Source organism: Spinacia oleracea, chromosome 3 (genome assembly GCF_020520425.1).
Source record: "Spinacia oleracea cultivar Varoflay chromosome 3, BTI_SOV_V1, whole genome shotgun sequence".
NCBI classification, from domain to species: Eukaryota; Viridiplantae; Streptophyta; class Magnoliopsida; order Caryophyllales; family Amaranthaceae; genus Spinacia; species Spinacia oleracea.
Window position 1 is genome coordinate 22,083,948 of NC_079489.1, and position 21,525 is coordinate 22,105,472.

At 35.5% G+C, this 21,525-nt stretch overlaps 4 protein-coding genes across 4 annotated transcripts; 3 read left to right on the forward strand and 1 right to left on the reverse strand.

Moving 5' to 3' along the window:
* Positions 1–4,293: 4,293 nt before the first annotated feature.
* On the forward strand, positions 4,294–9,513 carry LOC110791111 (ADP-ribosylation factor). The gene is made up of 7 exons (XM_021995866.2): positions 4,294–4,450; positions 4,955–5,109; positions 5,987–6,057; positions 8,326–8,445; positions 8,565–8,683; positions 8,834–8,915; positions 9,317–9,513. Exons 2-7 carry the CDS (start codon positions 4,962–4,964, stop codon positions 9,320–9,322), a joined length of 546 nt encoding a protein of 181 aa, XP_021851558.1. The 5' UTR covers positions 4,294–4,450; positions 4,955–4,961; the 3' UTR covers positions 9,323–9,513.
* Positions 9,514–13,755: 4,242 nt separating this feature from the next.
* LOC130469146 (uncharacterized) lies at positions 13,756–14,346 on the reverse strand. Its single transcript, XM_056838111.1, has one exon. It carries the CDS (start codon positions 14,319–14,321, stop codon positions 13,851–13,853), a length of 471 nt encoding a protein of 156 aa, XP_056694089.1. The 5' UTR covers positions 14,322–14,346; the 3' UTR covers positions 13,756–13,850.
* A 3,028-nt stretch (positions 14,347–17,374) lies between these two features.
* On the forward strand, positions 17,375–18,055 carry LOC130469564 (uncharacterized mitochondrial protein AtMg00310-like). Its single transcript, XM_056838919.1, has 2 exons — positions 17,375–17,452; positions 17,555–18,055. Exons 1-2 carry the CDS (start codon positions 17,375–17,377, stop codon positions 18,053–18,055), a joined length of 579 nt encoding a protein of 192 aa, XP_056694897.1.
* Positions 18,056–18,075: 20 nt separating this feature from the next.
* Positions 18,076–19,284, forward strand: LOC130469565 (uncharacterized). Its single transcript, XM_056838920.1, has one exon. The coding sequence runs from the start codon at positions 18,076–18,078 to the stop codon at positions 19,282–19,284; it is 1,209 nt and encodes a 402-aa protein (XP_056694898.1).
* Positions 19,285–21,525: the final 2,241 nt, after the last annotated feature.

A 21,525-nucleotide genomic window follows, 5' to 3' on the forward strand; every position in this document is an offset into this window, starting at 1 on the left:
ATGATGATCTATCATTTGCACTTGCATTGATGGGGAGTAGAATAAAATAGCAGGTTGGTAGATCGGAATCATGTGGCTTGGGATGATCGAGAGAGTTGCATGTTTTCGTATTTTGAACTATTTAACTTTACTTTAATTATGTTTGAAACGTTTGAATTATTTATACTTCGGGTTTTGGGCCATTATGGTTCCAAATTGTAGGAGGCCTCAATATTTCATTAATTATGTTTTTAAAAGTTAGTTGTCATTAATTTCCGCTGCGTAATTCTGGTAATAGCCTTAACCGTTATCACGGTGGCGGTAATGCTTTAGTAATTCCTTTATTTTAAGTTGGAAAATGGTTTTATAAAAGCAAGGAATTATTAGGGTGTTACACTTATAGGGTAAATAACTCGTATTTAAGTTCTTCATCATCATCCATATCAAAATAATAAGCGTGCTTTCTTGGCCTTGAGGATCTTCGTGGACCTTGAGGTTGATGATTATCTTCCTCTGGCTCAGGCTCAGGCTCAGGCTCAAGTCAGGCTCAGGCTCAGGCTCAGGCTCAGGCTCAGGCTCGTGCTCGGGCTCGGGCTCAGGGTTCAGACTCAAACTCAATCTCAGGCTCAGGTTCAGTATCACTATCAGGTCTCAAAACAGCATGATAAATATCGACCCTAGTTTACCCCCTAGCACGATCAAACTCACGAAGGGTTTCATCATCCCTATCAGGATCTCCTGCTCTTAAAACTTGACGCATAATAAGTTCGTAGCTGGTGTAACTATTAATGTCAGACTCGTAATCCATTTCACTTTCATCATCGCTCAGAACAATAGGGTTAGAGTTGCTCCCTACTCTATTTTCTTCTATGTCAGACATGATTAGTGATCTATGACAATTAAACATAGTTTCTATGTTAGTAATTAGTACTCTCACTTACCGTACGATCCCACAATACGCAATAAGTAAGAATAAATAGCAATCGCAAAGCATAGGAAAGACATAAGCAATTAGCAGGCAGAGAAAATACAATCATGTTGACATAATGCAAACGTAATGCTTCTATTCTATATGCCCTTTCCTACACTACTCATCTCTCATAAAAATCATAATAGGTCAAACATTGAAGCATTCGAACGATAAAACAAGAATGATTTGTAAGAAATAATTTTATTAAACGAATAATTAAGAAACAAATAAATAATTAACAAGTAATTTTTTTTTTTTACGTTGCTGTAGCAGCAGCAGTAATTTTTTTTATTTTTTTTATATATAATTCCGAAAATATTAATTAAAATTCGAAGAAAAAACGCACTTAATTCACATAAATGAAAGAATTTCGAATTGCATGATCATAAACTTTTAACTTAGAATACATAATAAAGAAAATATTTCAAATTTATTTACTAGTTGTAGCTTAATTTAAAGAAATTCGTTTTGCGTAAATGATTAGTTAGTTAGGCGCCTAAAAATTTAAAAAGTAGACACGAAAAGTCAGTGAAACCTTTAGCTCAAAAATACCACTTTGTAACACCCCGACAATTCTCCTTTTTCTAAAATAACCCTTTTTATAAATATAACTATAGAGAATTATCAAAGTATTATCGCCCGTGTGAAAACGTAACGGCTTATTCAGAATTTTGCAGCGGAAAACATAAAACTAACTTTTAGGTTTATAAATAATCGATTACAGATTTAATCCCAAAAACCAATCAACGAAAATAAGGAAATGTAAATAGTACGACAAGTTTAAAGTCCAAATTAACAAACCCAAGTCACTTAGCAAAACAAAATAAATACAAGCTCTCTAATCCCGATCCCAATGATGCATCATCTTCAAACCTGTAGATGGACAACGCTTATTGATCCTTAGAGACTGCTCACCAAAATGGGTCATCACAGGATCAATAAGGCATAGCCATGATCAACACACACAAACAAAGCACGTAATCAGCAAAGCTGAGTACTACATACTGAAACAATAATAATCCTAACATGATTCTATTAAACGAACAACCCTAACATGATACTAATAAAACATAAGTAAGGATAAACAAAATATATTGACTTGAAGACTATATTTGACTGAACTAGACCCTTGTATCATTAACATTATCTTAATTGAAATAGTCAATGGATTGAGTTGTCTACTAGAAGCCTTCACTAAAGAAGACGAGGTACGGGCGCGACTCCGTAACCCCAATGACCTGCGATATCGAGGAACTTTTGACTAAAATAGAACCGGTGATCAATCTGGCCCAGAAAAAGCCATAGGCGACCCATGACCCCAACTCCTGATTGTCCGTCACTTCAGACGTGTACAGTCTAAAGCTATTGCTACTCAGTTTCACTTTACATGATTTACAAATTAAAACTCTGTTATGACTCAACAATCACATAAGTCATACAATCAACAATAATTCACAACTGTTTTTATCTTGGAATTAAGTAAGTGATCACAAAGGTATCAATCAAGACTCATTCCAATTAAATTCAACCTTTCCTGTAATAATGAGCAACCCCTCTATATGGGTATAAGGTTTCAACTTACTAAACAAGGTCCTCGGCCCTCATAAAGTAGTGAAAAGCTAAAAGGGAACAACGATCAATCGATCTAAACCAATATATATCAAATAATCTAGTGTTCCCAACCAACATGTTTGCATCAATCATCCATACTAACATGTTATAATTCTCATAACGAAATATATGTTCAACATGTTCATCCAACAGTATTAAACATGTAAATTTAATGGGCTGACTTGATCATGTTTTGATAGCTGTGGGTTTACGAGCACTACCTTGACTTGGCTCATGCTCGCCCTAGGCTTGGAGTCTATCCTTTTGCTGCTTCATGGGCCAGAGCCGTGCAAACGCAGACTGCCTTGGCTACTACTTGAAAGGCTTTGCGGACGACCATTGAGACATTATGCTCGAATCTTGAAGTTTAGAACCTTTATACTGCATGTTTTGAATTGTACTTTGAATGCGACTATTTAAATAAAAATTTCTACATTTTTTTAAAATGATGACGCTAGCGCGTGAGTGCGACAGCACCACAAGGTGGTCTCGTGGATAAAACCACTTTTCTTAAAAGTTTGTAGTCATCAAATTTACCCATATGATTAATTATATGATAAGAATCTTGATTGATAATTGGTTGTTGTCGGTTGGTTGGTTCAATTGGTTGGATAACTTGTCTGGTTTGACCGGGTGTTTGTATTGACTTTTATGTTAGTTGATTGTTTTTATTTCTTTGTTTAAAACATGTTTGGTAAAATCGGTTGGTGGATTACAAAAGGCAAAAGCCACAAGCTAAAAACTACTTCAAGTACCTTTTTCGCATTGACTTATTAGTCTTATTTTTAGCTAGTAGGAAAGTCATTCACCGAACGTACTTTTTGGTTGTTTGACCAAATAGCCAAAAGCCGATAAAAAAAAAGACAACGCAAAACCATTTACCTAACAAGGTCTGGTAATATTTTTTACCATAAACAAAAATTGACGACTCAACGTCTTTAATGCATGATCTTATATCAAATTAAAGTTTGACCTTCACCTTTATGTTTTGGATTTTCATCCTATAAAATCAATTTCATTATCTTCAATATCCTAAACTAAAAAAAAATAAAACATGACAGAGAGTAGACAATACCATCACACAAATGGAGAAGCTTCTCGTGGAAAGAGGAAGATAATCATCAAACGCTTATTACAATGACCTAATTTGTAGATGCATCAAAACATAATTTAGGATGATCTGATTTGTAGACGCATCAAAACATAATTTAGGGTCAAATCGTTATGGATTCAATCTGACCCGAATTTGATATGATTTAGCTAAGCTACACAATCCAACTCAGTACAACAAAGGTAAATGAAAAGAAAATCTACACACTTAAACATCGTAGTTACATTAGACTCTAAACTTTAATTTTTACGGTCTTAACCTCGAGTTCATGAGATGAATGCAACAAATATCCTATAGTTCTTCTACACAGCGACTGATGTTCTATATGGCTGGGGTGAGCCCGATTCCCGAATAAAAAGTTTAGTTGTGTATTTTTAATTACCCCTTAAAATTTATATATAATTGTATAAATTGCCTATTATGTTGATTAATTTTTCTACTAATCAACTCGTAAAAGTGTCAAGATTCACCATTGGTTATTTGGTTCTACGTTTTATTTTTGGTTCTACGCAATACTCCGTAGATTCGTAGCCAAAGGAATGTAACGGCGATATTAACCGAAGTCAAACATTCCGTCTAGCCATCTAGAAAGAAAGCACGAAATGACAGATCTCAATCAAAACGTCCGTCTTGTACGAAATCTTTGGTAGCATATTAATCATTTATATGCTGCTCCCCCTCTCCCCTTCCTCACTTTCTCTCTCTCCTCACCTCCTCGTGATCGTGGACGCTTCAGCAGAGATCTCCCTCCTCCTCTTCCTCCTTTCTCTCTCCTCGCCGTAAGTCACTCGCCATTTTCGTTTCTTCAGATCTGATCATCATTCTGTATCATCTTCCATCAATTACGTTTCAGCTTCAATTGCTTGATTTTCGATGATCTTTGTTCGATCTATGTTTTGATCATGTGTTTGTAATTTTGTAGCTAGTTTTAAAGGTAGAAATGTTATTGATTATCACTTTTCGATTTCAGTTCGTTCATCTCTATTCTGTTTTTAATTGACTGATTTTATGATTCACGATATCGGTGAGATTCTGTGCGATTTGGAATTTTCTTCGATTTATTTCGTGTATGTGAATTTGAATTATGCTGTGATTGTGTGGTTTTGTTGATGAGGTTAGTCGACAATGATTGTAGATTTAAATGGTTGATTAAAATGAAGAGTTATTGTAATATTGTGGGTTAGTTGTAATTGATTGAATTGGACCATTTTGTGATTCCTTTGATTTATGGATGTTCAATTTGTGAAATTCCCTGTTTGATAATTCGGCATTGGATCTGTTAGGTGAAAGATGGGGCTGTCGTTTACCAAATTGTTCAGTCGGTTGTTTGCCAAGAAGGAAATGCGTATCCTTATGGTAGGTCTCGATGCGGCTGGTAAAACTACCATTCTTTATAAACTCAAGCTTGGAGAGATTGTCACCACCATTCCTACCATCGGTATGTTGTCATATCCTAAATTCTGAATGTAACCGTAGCTTATTGGTTTTATTTCAGTTTTTAAACTTTTATGATTATTTTGTGGGCTGTGATCTTAGAAAAGATACTTTGTTAGTCATTCTCCTTGGGAATGATGGTTGTTGTGGGGTTCGTTTATGTCACAGCAATTTGATGCTAAAGTATTATGCATGTTTAAAATTTAAATTACTTGCCTCTCCTTGACTTTTGAATTTGCATTTTGCATTTGGTTTTAATTGACCCTATTTACATATGCATATTTTATTCTCTTTCTTCGAAACTTTGAATGGTTAAATTCCAATACGTTTAGACATGGTAAACTAATTTGGGATTTTTTGTTTCCCTTTTCCTTGATTAGTCCCTTGAGCTGGATCTCGTTGTAATCATTGCAACTAGTTAACACTTTCCGCCTTTTGTGATATTATTAAGTCTTCCGTTGTATACTTTATGGAGCGAATTGTCCTGCTAATTAGCTTTGGGAATGATGATTTGATGAGATACCAACACCGCAAAGTTAAACTCTTTGCCCGTCTTCAACGTACAAAATCAATTTTGGTTTTTATTAACCCTTATCATGTAGAAGTTCTGTTTATTTGTGATTGAGGATTATATCTTACTTTTAATTTTTAAATGTTTAGCCTTTCAAATTATTGATAAAGGAAATACTTATTTTTTTAATCTAAGGGAAGTGACAACTGATCATTTCATTGTCCTCCTAGAAGCACTTCTCCCTAAAAAAACACTTTCCTGGCTTTTCCTGTTTATGCCGTTGCTATTGGTCTTGCCTCTGTATATGAGACCTATTGACACTGTTTTGCATACACTGGGTTCTATATAATGTGTACTTATGTGGTGGCAGGATTTAATGTTGAGACTGTGGAATACAAGAACATCAGCTTCACTGTGTGGGATGTTGGAGGTCAAGACAAGGCAAGTCCTGTGTTTTCTTAATCATTAAATATGATCTTGTGTTGCTATCTTAAACTGAATTCTTGAACTGGTGTTGACATTCAATGTATTTTTTCTTGAGGAAGCCATATCTTTTGAAGGTTCATCTTGAGCTTCCTCAATGCCATAATATTGGACTGCATGTTTTTCGCTTCTATTGTCAACCAACCCATTATTTCCTTATGACCTTGACTTAGCTAAGGGGACAGAATGAGATGGATCAAGTATCTTACTATTGCTTTTCTGCGTGAGTAAAGGAACCCTGTTATACTGTATTTTTTGTCTATCCTAGATCTTATACATGATGCGACTGGTAATCCACCATGCTATTTCTTGCCTAGTTATTTCCTATGTTACATGCACAAATATGAGGGTTCCCTGAGATCAAATATCAGTTTCCTGGTTGTTGCTCTTCATGCCTCACATAATGAAGAAATTTAGAAGTTCTTGGAAATGATGGAGATGTTAGCTATGAGTTAACTGGGAGTCAAAACTTTAAATCTGTCACCAAGAACATCCTAACATAGCTAACTGATTTCTTTTAATATCTGATTGAGGCACAGTTGCTTTGTTTTTTGGCAAATTTGTCAAAAACTACCTTATAAATCTGATTTTTACGAGAAACTACCTTATTAAAAAAATATTGTACTCCCTCCGTCCCAAAATTATAGTCCTGTTTTCCAAATCGGACGTCTCAAAATTATACTCTTGTTTCTATTTTTGGCTATTAAGGTCCCTACTTTCTCATGTACTATATTAATTAAAAATGCATTGAAAACCCCACCAATGTACTATATTCCATTTTCCTATGTACTTTATTCTCTTTCACATGTGCTTTATTCCACTTTTCTATGCAATTCAATCATCATTTGTACTTTATTTCACTTTTTCACGTACTATATTCCATTTTTCTTAAAAATCGTGTTTTTGATCAAACGAGACTATAATTTTGGGATGGAAGGAGTAATTAACTACCTTCTAAAAAAATTATGTTGTAAGATACTACTTTTAGCTGGATTATGAACGTAAAATCGAAATTCCGGGGTTGACGTTGCTATGTGTATCTCACGTGCCATCTCATGGAAACGTGCATATCATAAAGTCATCCCCGGATTTTTGAGTCAAAACACATAATTTGGCCAAAGGTAATGTGTTACAACATAATTTTTTTTGTAAGGTAGTTAATTACAACATTTTTTTTACAAGGTAGGTTCTCGCAAAAACATAATTTTATAAAGTAGTTTTTGACAAATTTACCTTGTTTTTTCGCTTGAAAAACCATTATCTGAACTTATTGGGCCTTATTTGAACTTATTGATCCTTGTCTGAACTTGGTTTTTTAAGGTGAAATTAACAAAGTTAGAGTTTATCTGCAGATTTCATTTCAAAAATAGAATGTTAAAATTCTGTTATTGATAGACAAGCAAGTTTAAGTGCCGGCCATGCATAGTTTTGATTATGTTAATGAGCAGATCCTAAGTTCCTAACCCAAATGTACTTTTCACTGCTAGCCCATTGTCAAGGCTGATGTAAAATATCTGAGATATTATGGCTGCTGGACTCCTCTTTCCCCCCCTGTTTTTCTACTCCTTGTAATCGTCCCTTATCTGTATCTTTTGTCTCTGATCATTTATCGAGACATGTGTATTTCTTCACAATTTTATCCATTTATAAGGAAGAATGTTAATGTCAACAGTAAAGGATAACAAGCCAGGGGGGAGGGGGAGAGGAGGGGGTTGTTTTTACCACATCTTCGTATTGGACAGACTGAAAAGTTTTTGTGCTTGTCCACAAAATTACATGGAATACGAGAGCAAGAAGATTTTGTGGTCTTGGCTTACCTTCTCATCCACACCATTATGACCATGGAGCTTTGGGAAATTCTAGTGATAGTTAATTTTTTAGGCTGTTGCCCAATCTTATGGCGGTTGTTGACTGATCTCTCACTGGCTGCAGTATACATTTTGCTCTGTTTTTTTAGTGTTTGCAAAACATATATTTGTAGTTATTTGGGAGAAAAGGGAGCAGAAAAGAAAAGCTGGACGCATACGATTAATCCGCATTCTTTTAAAAGCCACGCTCATATGATTACAAGAAACAAAAATTTCCATTCCACTCCGTTGTTAATTGTGTACTTTATCAACCTGAAGTATGGACATTGTACTTTGTATTTTGTTTATGTATCTTGTATCATAGAAATGTTGATATTCTTTTTGTTTGCCATCCTAAATGGTTGATTGATTATTTCAGATTCGTCCATTGTGGAGACATTACTTCCAAAACACCCAAGGACTCATCTTTGTGGTTGACAGTAATGATCGTGACCGTGTTGTTGAGGCCAGGGACGAGCTGCATAGAATGTTAAATGAGGTGCTGTTTATTCTCTGGCTCCCGTGGCCTTTATTTTAGCAAAGCAATTCATTTGAATAATTTTTGTGAAGTAATAATGCTGATTATATTAGTCTTTCTCACCCATTTAACTTGTACAGGATGAATTGCGGGATGCAGTATTGTTGGTGTTTGCTAACAAGCAAGATCTTCCAAATGCAATGAATGCTGCTGAGATCACCGATAAGCTTGGCCTCCATTCTCTACGTCAACGTCACTGGTACACTATGCCTCTTTGGTTTCTTCTTTCTTCAGCTGACTTGCATACCCTTCACTCTATTTTTGCTTCTTTAATTCATGTACCTTTCACTATGTTGGCAGATACTGTAATCTGTATTTACTAATCTCTTATATGCTTCTGTATTTACAGGTACATACAGAGCACATGTGCCACCTCTGGTGAAGGGCTTTACGAGGGACTGGACTGGCTTTCAAACAACATCGCTAGCAAGGTGTGTTTCAGCTTTCATTATACATGTCTCTACATATGTATGTGTGTTTGTTCAAATGTTCACTTAGTGGATAAATGTCCACCTCTTTACGCTGTGTTACATTCTGCCACTCACTTGCAATCCCTCCTGCTTCCACCCTGAAGCCGGGGGACGGATGAATGCACTAGAGTCTTTAGCTTTTGAGCCTTGAGGAATTTTCAAGCATATTGATACATTTGATGTGATTGCCTTAAAGCAAATATGTTGACTGCTTCTGTGGCTCACATTTTTTTGGGACCTATGGTATCCTGGAGTGAATTGCTTTTTTTTTTTTCTATAGATGAATTCGTGCTATTTGTTTTACAGTTCTGTATGGAAAGTTACCATCTGTCTACTTTCTTATAATGTCCTTGTCTTTTCAGGCTTAGAAGAAACAAAACGAGTAACGTTAGCTGTTCTCAGGAAAGAAGTTGGAGTATAGGCTGAGGACTGTTATTACTGCTAGTGTTATCTTCTTTATTTTTCCAATTATATGTTCTCATTTTTGGTTGCTACCCGGACAAGGATGCTTTCTTGTGTTCATGTTGACTTGTTATAATACCATACTTTTAGTTGGTGAGTTTCTCGTTGGGGTTTCGGCCTCTTTCTTTGTTGGTTGCAGCATTCCTGTTGCTTTGTGATCTAGTATAGTATGACTATATTGATTGGGCCTACAACAAACATATATTAATCCTATAAGGTCACACATTGTAACACTAGTTGAACAAAAGTAAACAAGCCCATTAGTGGGCCTTGTACCGGTCTGCCCTAAAGGGAAAGGGATGGAGATATAGTTCTGCTAGTTAACCTAGAACTCAAATATTTATATATATGTTGTGAATAAACAGGAGGAGGAGGGGGAAGAGAGAGAATAGTGTTGTCTGTATTATTCCATATAGTACAGGGTATATATAGGATACAATAGTTAGGGTCTTACTGAACCCTAGAATATTCCGGAAACATTGACGGGGGTATAATTGGCATCCATATTATATTTCATAACACTCTACCTTGGATGTCCATAATACAAAAACAAAATGTCTCTCTTAAAATAAAATATTTCTTAATACGCGAACGATGCTACCTCATTAAAAATCTTACCAGGAAAAACCACTGGGAAAAAACCATGGTTAAGGGAAAAAGAGTAGAGCGCGCATCTACTCCCCCTCTTGATTACATAACTTGAGGTCTTTGAGACGACACAATCCAATCTGGTAAGCTAATTTCTTGAAAGTAGCAGTTGGAATCGCCTTGGTAAATAGGTTTGCTAAATTTTCACTTGAACGAATCTGCAGAACCTGTACATTACCATTCTTCTGCAGGTCATGGGTGAAAAAGAATTTTGGTAAAATGTGCTTTGTTCTATCACTTTTGATATATTCATCCTTGAGCTGTGCAATGCATGCTGCATTATCCTCATACATAACCGTTGGAGCTTCTTTCCCTGTGGATATGCCACAATCTTCTTGTATATGTTGAATTACAGACCTTAACCATGCACATTCACGACTAGCTTCATGGATAGCTAAAATTTCTGCATGGTTAGAAGAAGTAGCTGCAATAGTTTGCTTCATGGAACGCCAAGAAATGACAGTGCCACCACATGTGAACACATATCCTGTTTGTGATCGAGCATTATGGGGATTAGACAAATACCCTGCATCTGCAAAGCCGATTAAGTCTTCTTTGGACTGGTTAGAAAAGAATAATCCCATATCTTTCGTTCCTTGGAGGTAACGAAGTACATGTTTTATCCCATTCTAATGCCTTCGAGTTGGACATGAGCTAAACCTTGCTAACAAATTTACTGTAAATGATATATCAGGTCTCGTATGACTAGCAAGGTACATCAATGCCCCTATTGCACTTAAGTATGGTACTTCAAGACCAAGGATTTCTTCATCGTTTTCTCGAGGGCAAAATGGGTCTTTATCCACATCTAGTGATCTTACAACCATTGGGCTACTCAGAGGATGTGCTTGATCCAAAGAGAATCTTTTCAGTACCTTTTCTGTGTATGTTGTTTGATGCACAAGGATTCCATTCTTTAGGTGCTCAATTTGTAGCCCTAAGAAAATTTTTGTCATTCCAAGATCTTTCATCTCAAATTCTTTCTTCAAATATTCCACTGTATGTAATATCTCTTAAGGAGTCCCAACAATGTTTAAATCATCAACATACACTGCAATTATTACGAATCCTGAGATGGACTGATGGGGTCATTCTTATAGCATTCCTTTAACAAGTACTCACTTAGGCGATTATACCACATACGCCCTGATTGTTTCAATCCATAAAGAGATCTATTTAATTTTATGCAGTAATGTTCTCGAGAACTAGAATTTGCTGCTTCTTGCAGTTTATATTCTTCTGGGACTTTCATATAAATGTCATTGTCCAGTGGCCCATATAAGTAGGGTGTGACTACATCCATTAAACGTAAATCAAGTCCTTCTCTAATTGCCAGACTGATAAGGAATCTAAAAGTAGTTGCGTCCACCACAGGAGAGTATGTTTCTTCATAATCAATTCAGGTCTTTGTGAGAATCCTTGTGCAACTAAACGTGCCTTGTATCATACAATTTCCATCTTCATTCTTCTTTCGCACAAAGACCCATTTATGTCCCACTGGTTTTACACCTTTAGGTGTACGGACTACTGGTCCAAATACTTCTCTCTTTGCAAGAGATTTTAATTCTGCCTCAATTGCTTCCTTCCATTTTGGCCAATTATCACTTTGTGTACACTCTTCAATAGACTTTGGTTCTTGATCCTCATTTTCATCCATAACATCAACTGCTACATTGCATGCAAAAATTTCATCGGCGTCGATTTTATTTCGGTTCCATTTCATTCCAGACATGACATAATTAGTTGAGATATCTTCATTATCAGGTACCTGAATTTCTTCATTCGTCATGTCTAAAGTATCTTCTGGAGATTCTTCAAAATTCTTTGTTTCCTCGTTCTGGCCATTAACAATGGTCGCTCCTTTTCTTTTACGAGGATTCTTATCTTTGGAACCAATAGGTCTACCACGCTTCAGGCGTGCTGTAGACTCACTAGCAGTTTGATATTGTCCTGCTGGGACATCAATTTTAATTGGAGCTTTTACAACTGGTATATGTGACTTGGTCATTCTATTTGGGTCAGTAAATGCGTCTGGCAATTGATTTGCTAAGCTTTGTAAATGAATTATCTTCTAATTCACATTGTTTAGTACGAGGATCAAGATGAGACAATGATAATTCATTCCAACTGATTTCCTTCTCCAGCTGTTTATTTTCTCCCCCTAATGTTGGGAATACTGACTCATTAAAATGACAGTCTACAAATCGAGCCTTAAATAGATCCCCTGTAGATGGCTCTAGATATTTAATTATTGATGGGGATTCAAATCCAACATATATTCCTAACCTCCTTTGAGGGCCCATCTTAGAACGTTGTGGTGGAGCAATTGGTACATATACAGCACATTCAAAGATTTTCAGATGGGAAATATTTGGTTCCTGACCAAAAACCAATTGTGATGGGGAGAACTTTTGATTACTCGTTGGCCTGATGCGAATTAATGATGCTGCATGTAATATAGCATGTCCCCAAGCAGAGATTGGGAGTTTGGACTTCATAATTAATGGTCTAGCAATCAACTGGAGACGTTTGATTAATGATTTAGCTAGACCATTTTGTGTATGAACATGTGCTACAGGATGTTCAACACTTAGCCCAATGGACATGCAATAATTATCAAAGGCTTGAGAAGTGAATTCACCAGCATTATCAAGACGAATTGCCTTCATAGGGAAATCTGAAAAATGTGCTCGTAATCTAATCAACTGAGCAAGTAGTCTCGCAAACGCCAGGTTGCGAGTTGATAACAAGGATACATGTGACCATCTACTAGATGCGTCAATTAAAACTATAAAATATCTAAATGTTCCACACGATGGGTGAATTGGCCCACAAATATCTCCTTGTATACGTTCCAGAAAATTGATCTTTATTTTGGCTGATGAGGGCCGTACTTTCAACTTGCCTTGTGAGCAAGCAACACATGAGAAATCATTAGCAAGAATCTTCTTCTTCAGTGAATGCCCACATGAATTTTAAATTATTTTTCGCATCATTATTGAACCGGGGTGGCCCAACCGGTCATGCCAAACAATGAAATTATCAGTAAACTTCTGGTTTACTGTAGCATATGTTTCAATTGTATTGATTTTAGTGTAGTACAAACCAGTGGAGAATGCAGGTAATTTCTCCAAAATATGCTTAGTGCCTTGGACAATACCCGTGATGTGAAGGTATTCAAAATTTCCTTCACTTATTGTCTCAACTATCCATTATGTGGAATATATTTAAAGCTCAATAAATTTCTTTGAGACTTGGGAGAATATAATGCATTAATGATTTCAAATTTCGATCCCATAGGCAATAATATATTTTCTCTTCCGGAGCCTTCAATTATCTTTGTACTACCTGATATAGTACTCACACTAGTTTCTTTCATTGTCAAATGAGAGAAATATCTCTTTCTTTTCAGTATGGTATGCGTAGTTATATTGTCTGATAGGCATAAATCTTCACCATTCATTGCTAACTGAAGTTGAGGGGTATTCATGTTCTTCAAATAAATGAAATAACAATAATATATAAGAATAATTTAATAATCGAAATCAATGCCATACGAAATCATAGTTCAAACAAATAAAATCCAAAATAAAATAACATGAATCCAAGAAAACAAATTTTTATTCTTATGACCATAAACGACTCTAATGATTAATTATTCCCTTCAGTGGTGGTGAGAAAATCAGCAACTTCCAGGTGAGTTGTATCGCCACGATCAAAGTCACATTCGCCATCTTCGTACACAAGATTTGTTTCTACTTTCTTTCCCTTTTGCTTCAATGATTGTTAATAGAGCTCAACCAAATGTTTTGGTGTACGACATGTACGAGACCAATGACCTTTTCCTCCACATCGCCTAACATACATTGGTCCCATTTTCGCTTTTATCTTTATCTTATTTGTTACCATCTTTATTCTCCCACTTCTGGTGGGGATACGAGCTCTTGAAAGAACCACCACGGCCTCTACCTCGACCATATCCATATCCACGTCCACGTCCACGTCCTTGACCACGTCCTCGGCCACTATTGTTGGCATGATATTTTTCTTTCCATTATGGGATGTCACATTCGCTTCAGGGAATGGAGTAGAGCCAGTTGGACGTGATTCTTGATTTTTCATTAATAACTCGTTATTTTGCTCAGCCACAAGGAGACAAGATATAAGTTTAGAATATTTCTTAAATCCCTTTTCACGATATTGTGTCTGCAGGACAATGTTATTTGCGTGAAAGGTAGAGTAGGTTTTCTCTAACATTTCTGCATCAGTGATCTTCTCTCCACATAACTTCAATTGTGAAGTAATTAGGACTTAGACATATCCATATAAAGTTGTAATCTAATTTCGTAGTTAAAAAAAAAATCATACATATAAGTCCATACTAAATACAGTCGGGCAAACTAACAAAAATAATCAGATCCATTACTAAATAACCAAAGACATACTAATAAAATCGTGTCTAACATGATACTATGAGATTGTAATTTAATAAGGAGAAACAAAGTTCGAACTTGCGGCATAATCTTTAAACTTTTGAACAAAGACAAACAAGATGACATAACATATAAGTTTTACCATAAGATAAACAATTAATGACATGCAGCGATTTAATGACATTATCAATCCATAAGAGATAATAATGGTGATCTAATCAAAACAAAAAAGTTGCTAATCAACCGAGTATTTTTTGAAAATAAAGTACGAATTGTCGCTCAATAAAATACGGAGTATTGAAAAAGAAATCCAACATCTGATGTTAATCAACAGACATAGAATTGCTAATACAATGCTAAATTTCTAATCAATCAAACATATTGCGGCAAATACAACAATTCTTATCGCATGAAAAAAAAATATGACAGGATAGCATACGATTTAAAATCCAAAAATAGATTTATCGAATTCAAAACAATCTAATATTTGACGGCACAATATTAAACATAAAACTCATATATAATACGGAGTACGCACTTACCTTGAATCTGACTGTGGTAGTTTCCTTGAGTTTTCTTTCTGCTCAGTCGGCTAGGGTTTGGTGTTGATAACGTGTTGTGAATAAACAGGAGGATGAGGAGTAAGAGAGAGAATAGTGTTGTCTGTATTATTCCATATAGTACCGGGTATATATAGGATACAATAGTTAGGGTTTTACTGAACCCTAGAATATTCCTAAAACATTAACGGGGGTATAATTGGCATCCATATTATATTTCATAACAATATATGATATAATATTGGATTTTACGTACAACAAGTTAATCAGTAAATTTGAAACAAAAGAAACCCAAAACCCTTCCCTTGAAAACGTCATTCAGATTACCATCAAAAGCAAGAGAAGTTTTTTTCTCTTCCGTTCTAGCAGACGTTGGTGTTCAACTGGTGTTCTTGGACTAAATAGAGCAGCATCACTTGAGGCTCTAAGATCTTCGAAGCTTGCATACTAACGGGAGAACACGCTACAAAGGTGATTATTCTTTCATCATAATCTGATTCATATTATTGTTATGCATATGATCATGTGATAGATGTTAGAAAATCATTTCTTGAAATTTCGCTTTATGCATCTGTATTATCCTACAGTGATATCGGTTTTAGCCTCTTACATAATATTTTATGATCATGATTTGTAAAATATTGTTATTGAGAATCAAAGCTTGAGATATATTGAATGAGCAAAGGCCATGTATATACTACACCAATACGTTAGCCTATCCTAATACTATTAGGCCTAGGACTTTAAACTTCCTACTACCCGTAACTATTAGGCCTAATAGTAACTTTAAATTTCGTATAAAGTAACTACTCGTAAGCCCTGTTCGGTATCGTTTTTTATTTTCAGTTTTCTGTGTTTTACGAAACTAAAAACCAAAATATAAAAAGCACAAAAAGTAGTTTTCAGTTTTTTGTTTTCAATTTTCAAAATCAACATAATTACTATAAGTATAACTATTTTTTAGCTCATTCAAAGGTGGTGCCTTGAACATAAAAGGTTATGGGGAATAAACTGGAGAGGAATTACACAAGCAATTAACAACAACTCAGGTGATACAAGTTCTATCCCCTATTACATATCGCATTTCAATTTGCATCAATGAGTGGCTTCCTAGAGCAAAATTAGAATTCCAATTTTGGCAGCAAAGAATGAAAGAGAATTGGATAAAGCATGGGGATTGTCCAACATCTACTCTTTATAGGAGAGTTAAGCAAAGGAAATCAAAAAATGAAATTCTAACTCTGAAAGTTGGGGATGATGAATGGGTTGAGGGTCAAGAAATTGTTTCAACTCTAATAGTCAACGAACTTAAAGATATCTTGAATCCAACTACCTTTGAGGACCATGGAACTGAGGTTGACCTAGTGTTAAGAGAACTTGATCTACCAAGACTCACAAGTCACCAAGTGGATACGTTAGTCACCCCCTTCACATCAATTGAAATTAGGAAGACAATGTTCCAAATACACAAGACGAGATCACCGGGTCCGGATGGGTTCATCGCTGAATTCTTTCACACTTTCTGGGATAAAGTAGGCTCCCATGTTACAAATGGTATCCAACAATTTTTTGAAACGGGGTTTTTACTGAAGGAATGGAACCAAACACTCCTAGTCATGATACCAAAAGTGGAAACACCGGAATTGGCATCACATTTTAGGCCAATAAGTCTTTGCAACACGATATACAAATGCATTTCGAAGTGTATGGTTAATAGATTAAAGGTTTTATTACCTTTTTTAATATTGGACTATCAACATGCCTTTATTCCGGTTCGCAATATGGAAGACAACATTTTGATAAGCCATGAACTTCTCAACGTCATCAATACAAGGAAAAACCGGGATCTAGGAGTTATTAAGCTAGATATGTCAAAGGCCTACGACAGAGTAAATTGGCTTTTCCTGCTTAAAGTGCTGCGAATGTATGGATTTCCACAGTCCTGGATCCAACTTATACACCAATGCATATCAACGGTTTCTTACAAAGTGTTGGTTAATGGAAAGACTTCATCAGCCTTTAAACCTTCATGTGGCTTACGTCAGGGGGACCCCTTGTCACCGTACCTTTTTCTCTTTTGCATGGATATTCTATCTAGAATGCTCCAAATGGCAGAAAACATCAAACAAATTCAAGGCATCAAAGTCTCAAGAAGATCCCCACCCATATCTCATCTCTTTTTTGCGGATGATGCAATGATATTTTCAAAGCTGAACCAGTTTATGCAACTAATGTGATCGGAATATTGGAAAGATTTGGGAATGTTTCGCGTCAGAAGCTAAATTTCTTAAAGTCATTTGTGAAATTTTCACCAACGATGAATGCGGATAGGAAGGATGAGCTGAGAAACATTCTAGCAATGACGAAAGTGGACAACATAGGGAAGCAACTTGGAGTACCTATTGACCTGGATAGAAGGAAATCAGTCTCCTTTCAACCTTTGATTAATAAGGTCGTGGAAAAAGTTCTGTCTTAGACAAGCCTTCGAATTTCTCAGCCAGCAAAACTCATCCTCATTCAATCAATTCTCTTGAGTTTATCAGCTCATGTTATGAGATGTTTCAAGCTACCATTAGCAATTGCAAACAAGATTGACTCTGTGATTACAAGATTTTGGTGGGCTTCGAATGGGGATAGAGGAATCCATTGGGTGAATCGCGAGATGATCCAAAAACCTAAAGGTTTAGGTGGTTTAGGGATAAGGTCTGTAAGCACTCTAAACGATACAATGCTTTTTAAGCAGGCACTAAGGTTACACCAGAACCCTAAACTATTGGTCTCCAAAGTTCTATTCAACACACAAGGGTGTTTTGTTTGCAAGGAAAGGAACGCTTTGGCTGCAAAGCAGACTCTATCATGGGGTAGAAGGGGTTTGGCTAATGCAGTACGCTTATTTGATGAAGGAATGGCATGGAAAATAGGAAATGGTTGTAATACTAAGGCAACGTCCATGGCTTGGGTTAATGGCTCCATACCACAGGTAAAGAATAACCAATAATCTCATGTGCAAGCAAGTGGATGGTTAAAGATTTCATAACTCCAGAAGGGATATGGGACTCAAGGTTGATTAGAGAAAGGTTTGAATGGAAAGATGCAACGGCAATCTTGTCACTGGAAACACCTAGTTTGCATCATGATGATCACAAATACTGGAAGTTTCACCCAACGGGAAAGTTCACGATAAAATCAGGATATGCTTTTTTATCAGGCTTTACTCAAGAGAGCCAACATCAACTTGGAACGTTATCCAAACTTATCTGGAAGCTGAAAATCCTCCCAAAATGGAGGGTATTTCTTTGGAAATTGATCCATAAGGCTTTGGCAACTAAGGATAACCTGGCTCATCGAGGCATGGTGGTTAACAATGAATGTGACTACTGTGGTGCAACAGGAGAATCGACCCAACATATTTTTCGAACATGCAGCCTTGCAAAATTAGTTTGGAAATTAAGCTCCCTTACTATTTTCTTGGACACCAATGGAACCATTAGCTTTGAGGAATGGTTTCAACGATATATCCTGCTTTTTCATAGCGAGGATGGTAAGGACAGTCAGAGAATCGACATCTTTGTGGCGGTTTTATGGAGTTTATGGTTGGCTAGGAATGCTAGAAACTACAAAAACGAGGAAATACATGCAAGGGGAATTCTGTTTGGTGTATCTCAAGAATTACACAAGTGCAATATTTTCAAGAACAACAGACCGGGAGTGGAGAATATTGATGCTTCCTTAAATTCTCAACACTTAGTTCAACCACCTGGATTCCTCCATGTTCAACTTGGCAAGGAACAATCCTTTTATCCTAACTTTGTTTTGCAGGTTGATGGTTCATGGGACAAAAACACTAGAAAAGCGGGCGCAGGATGGGCTATCTTTAATCCAACGACAAAGGAGACAACGGATGGAGGAGGAAGCTATGATTTAGCACACACACCCTTACAATTGGAAGCACATGCATGCCTCAAAAGTATCTTATGGTGCAAGAATCAAGGGCTGGATGAGATTCTAATATTAACGGATTCAGCAAACCTACTATCCAATCTGGAGTTCACAACAAAGGAGCCACACATTACCATACTACGGACATTAGCCCAAATCAAGGAGGCGGCTTCTAATTTCAAGGCATGTGTCATCATTAAAGCTGATCGACAACAAGTCCGGAGGACGCACATCATTGCCAACAACTGTCGTAGATACGGGATTTCTTTTTCGAGTAACATAGTATAAGGAACTTTAGCTATTGTCAAAAAAAAAAAAAAAAAAAGAATTAATCTAGATCTTATGACTTTTTAAAACAAAAAAACCAAAAACTGAAAATTGAGGTGATACTAAACATGTCCTAATCTACTCGATTAGAGTAAAGTTAAATCAGGAAATGTTTGTTAGAAATACCAACACTTTATAACGAAAATATGTCTTTCTTCCTCATATCAACTCCCGGGTTACGGTTTGAGTTGTGTTCGTGTCAATTTTGCAAAGTCTTACTCCTATATAATGTTTCTTTTTGAAATAACTACTTCCTTTTATAGATTAGTATATGGTGGGGGAGTGGTAGAGGACTAGAGGGGGGCTCTGGAAAAAAGCCCGTGAATGATTTAATTCTGTTGTCTCTCACCATTCACCAACAACAACAACAACAACAACAACAACACCCTATTTTTCCTATTTTTAATCTTCAACCACAAGAAGCAATACAACAAAATAGAGTCACGAGATGTCTTTTATTCTTTAATTTATTAGTTTATCACTAAGTATTATTATTAAACACCAACCACAATGTATTGGATTGCATTCTTTCCTTCTTTCAATTATCAAACTAGCCAAACAATGCCTTATCAAGGGTTTCTTTATCTTTCTTTTTTATCACACTAAAGAACGGCCCATTATTATTGAAATCACATGACATTTTGTTGAAGAAGATTATAGAATGATGTATGTCAAATCCAATTTATCACTACTTGGATATTTTGTGAGGAAATTACAATATTTTGAAATTGACATAATTGATTTTATTACTACGTATGATTTTAAATATTTGGTTTACAATATTTATACTCTCCTCCCATAACTCATTCCTAAAATTTGTGAACCAAACACCACTCTCTATAAAGTCATAATCTTATTTACAAGTGGTATACAATAAATATTGTATATCGGAGTGGGAAAAAAAAATCATTTTAATAAAAATTACTAGTGTGTAGCCCGGGCGATGCCCCGGTTGCTACTTTGAATAATTAAAATTCGAAATTTTTTTCAACTCAATATTTGACTAAGATACATGTGACTATAAAAGTGAAAAGATGCATTAAGTTCATCAACTACACATGTACATTACCTTCACCATGCAAAATGATTTTCCTAATGTTTTAATTGTCTAATTCACGGTTTTCCTAATATTGTAACTGTTATTTTTATTCTAATATAGTCCATACGAAATAAGAACATAAAAATTTAGTTGTTTTAGACTTCATGTTAACATGTACTCCGTATTATAAATTAACATGCATGGATAAACAACAATTAGTGGTTGGTTAAGATGGTATGAGAGTTATTCTCCAAACTTGAGGTCTTGTGTTTGAACCTTATTGTATTGGTTTTTTGTTGTCAATAACATCACATAACCTTGGTGAGTGGATGATGTGGCGTAAGCAGGAGAGTTCTATATGACACATAAACATTTTTCGCAACGCCTTTTAATATATTAGTATAGATTTGTTCAAAATCACTAATAATGTATAAATTAATCATTTTACCCTTTAAAATGTTTATCCATCAACTTTTTTTATAATATAAAAGTTAATCAAAACATATAATAGTTATAAAAAAAACTAGGTAAAAGTTATAAAAATTGGATAAAATTTATGATGATGTACAATAAATTTATTATACACCTTGTGCGTGTAAGACCTTTTAATAAATCAATTTTGCATAGTCTTGCACGCAACAAAAGAAATTACAATGATTAACAACATTGGAATAATGTTTAATGAGGAAATAAAACAAGGTGCACAGGCAAAATAAAGTTTTAGTCCTAACTTTTTTTTTTAGCTAGTTTTCTGTCAGACAATTTACTAATTGTACATGTTTATCCGCGAGTTAGAGCCATGTAAAGGGCGAGAGATTTAATTTATCATGTGCTTTGAAAGTTTACTACATTTTCAGAAATTTTATTCACTTTCCGTTTAGGGGTATGTCTTCCTTGTATCTATTTGCTTTTATTTTGTTTCATTTATAAGTTTTTATTCATATTTTACCGCGCTCCACTTCATTCGAGGGCCAATTATATTTTACTCTTATTTTTTTTCTATTATATGTAAAAGTACTTACTTGGTGGTCTTAATTTTGTGTTTTTTCTAGTTTATGTTGCTATAGCAACATAGTAGAACTCGATAAAAAGGAGGTAGTATGAGTTAAGTGATGTTTTACAAGAATTTTTACAACCACTTTTGGTTGAAGTATGGTAAGACT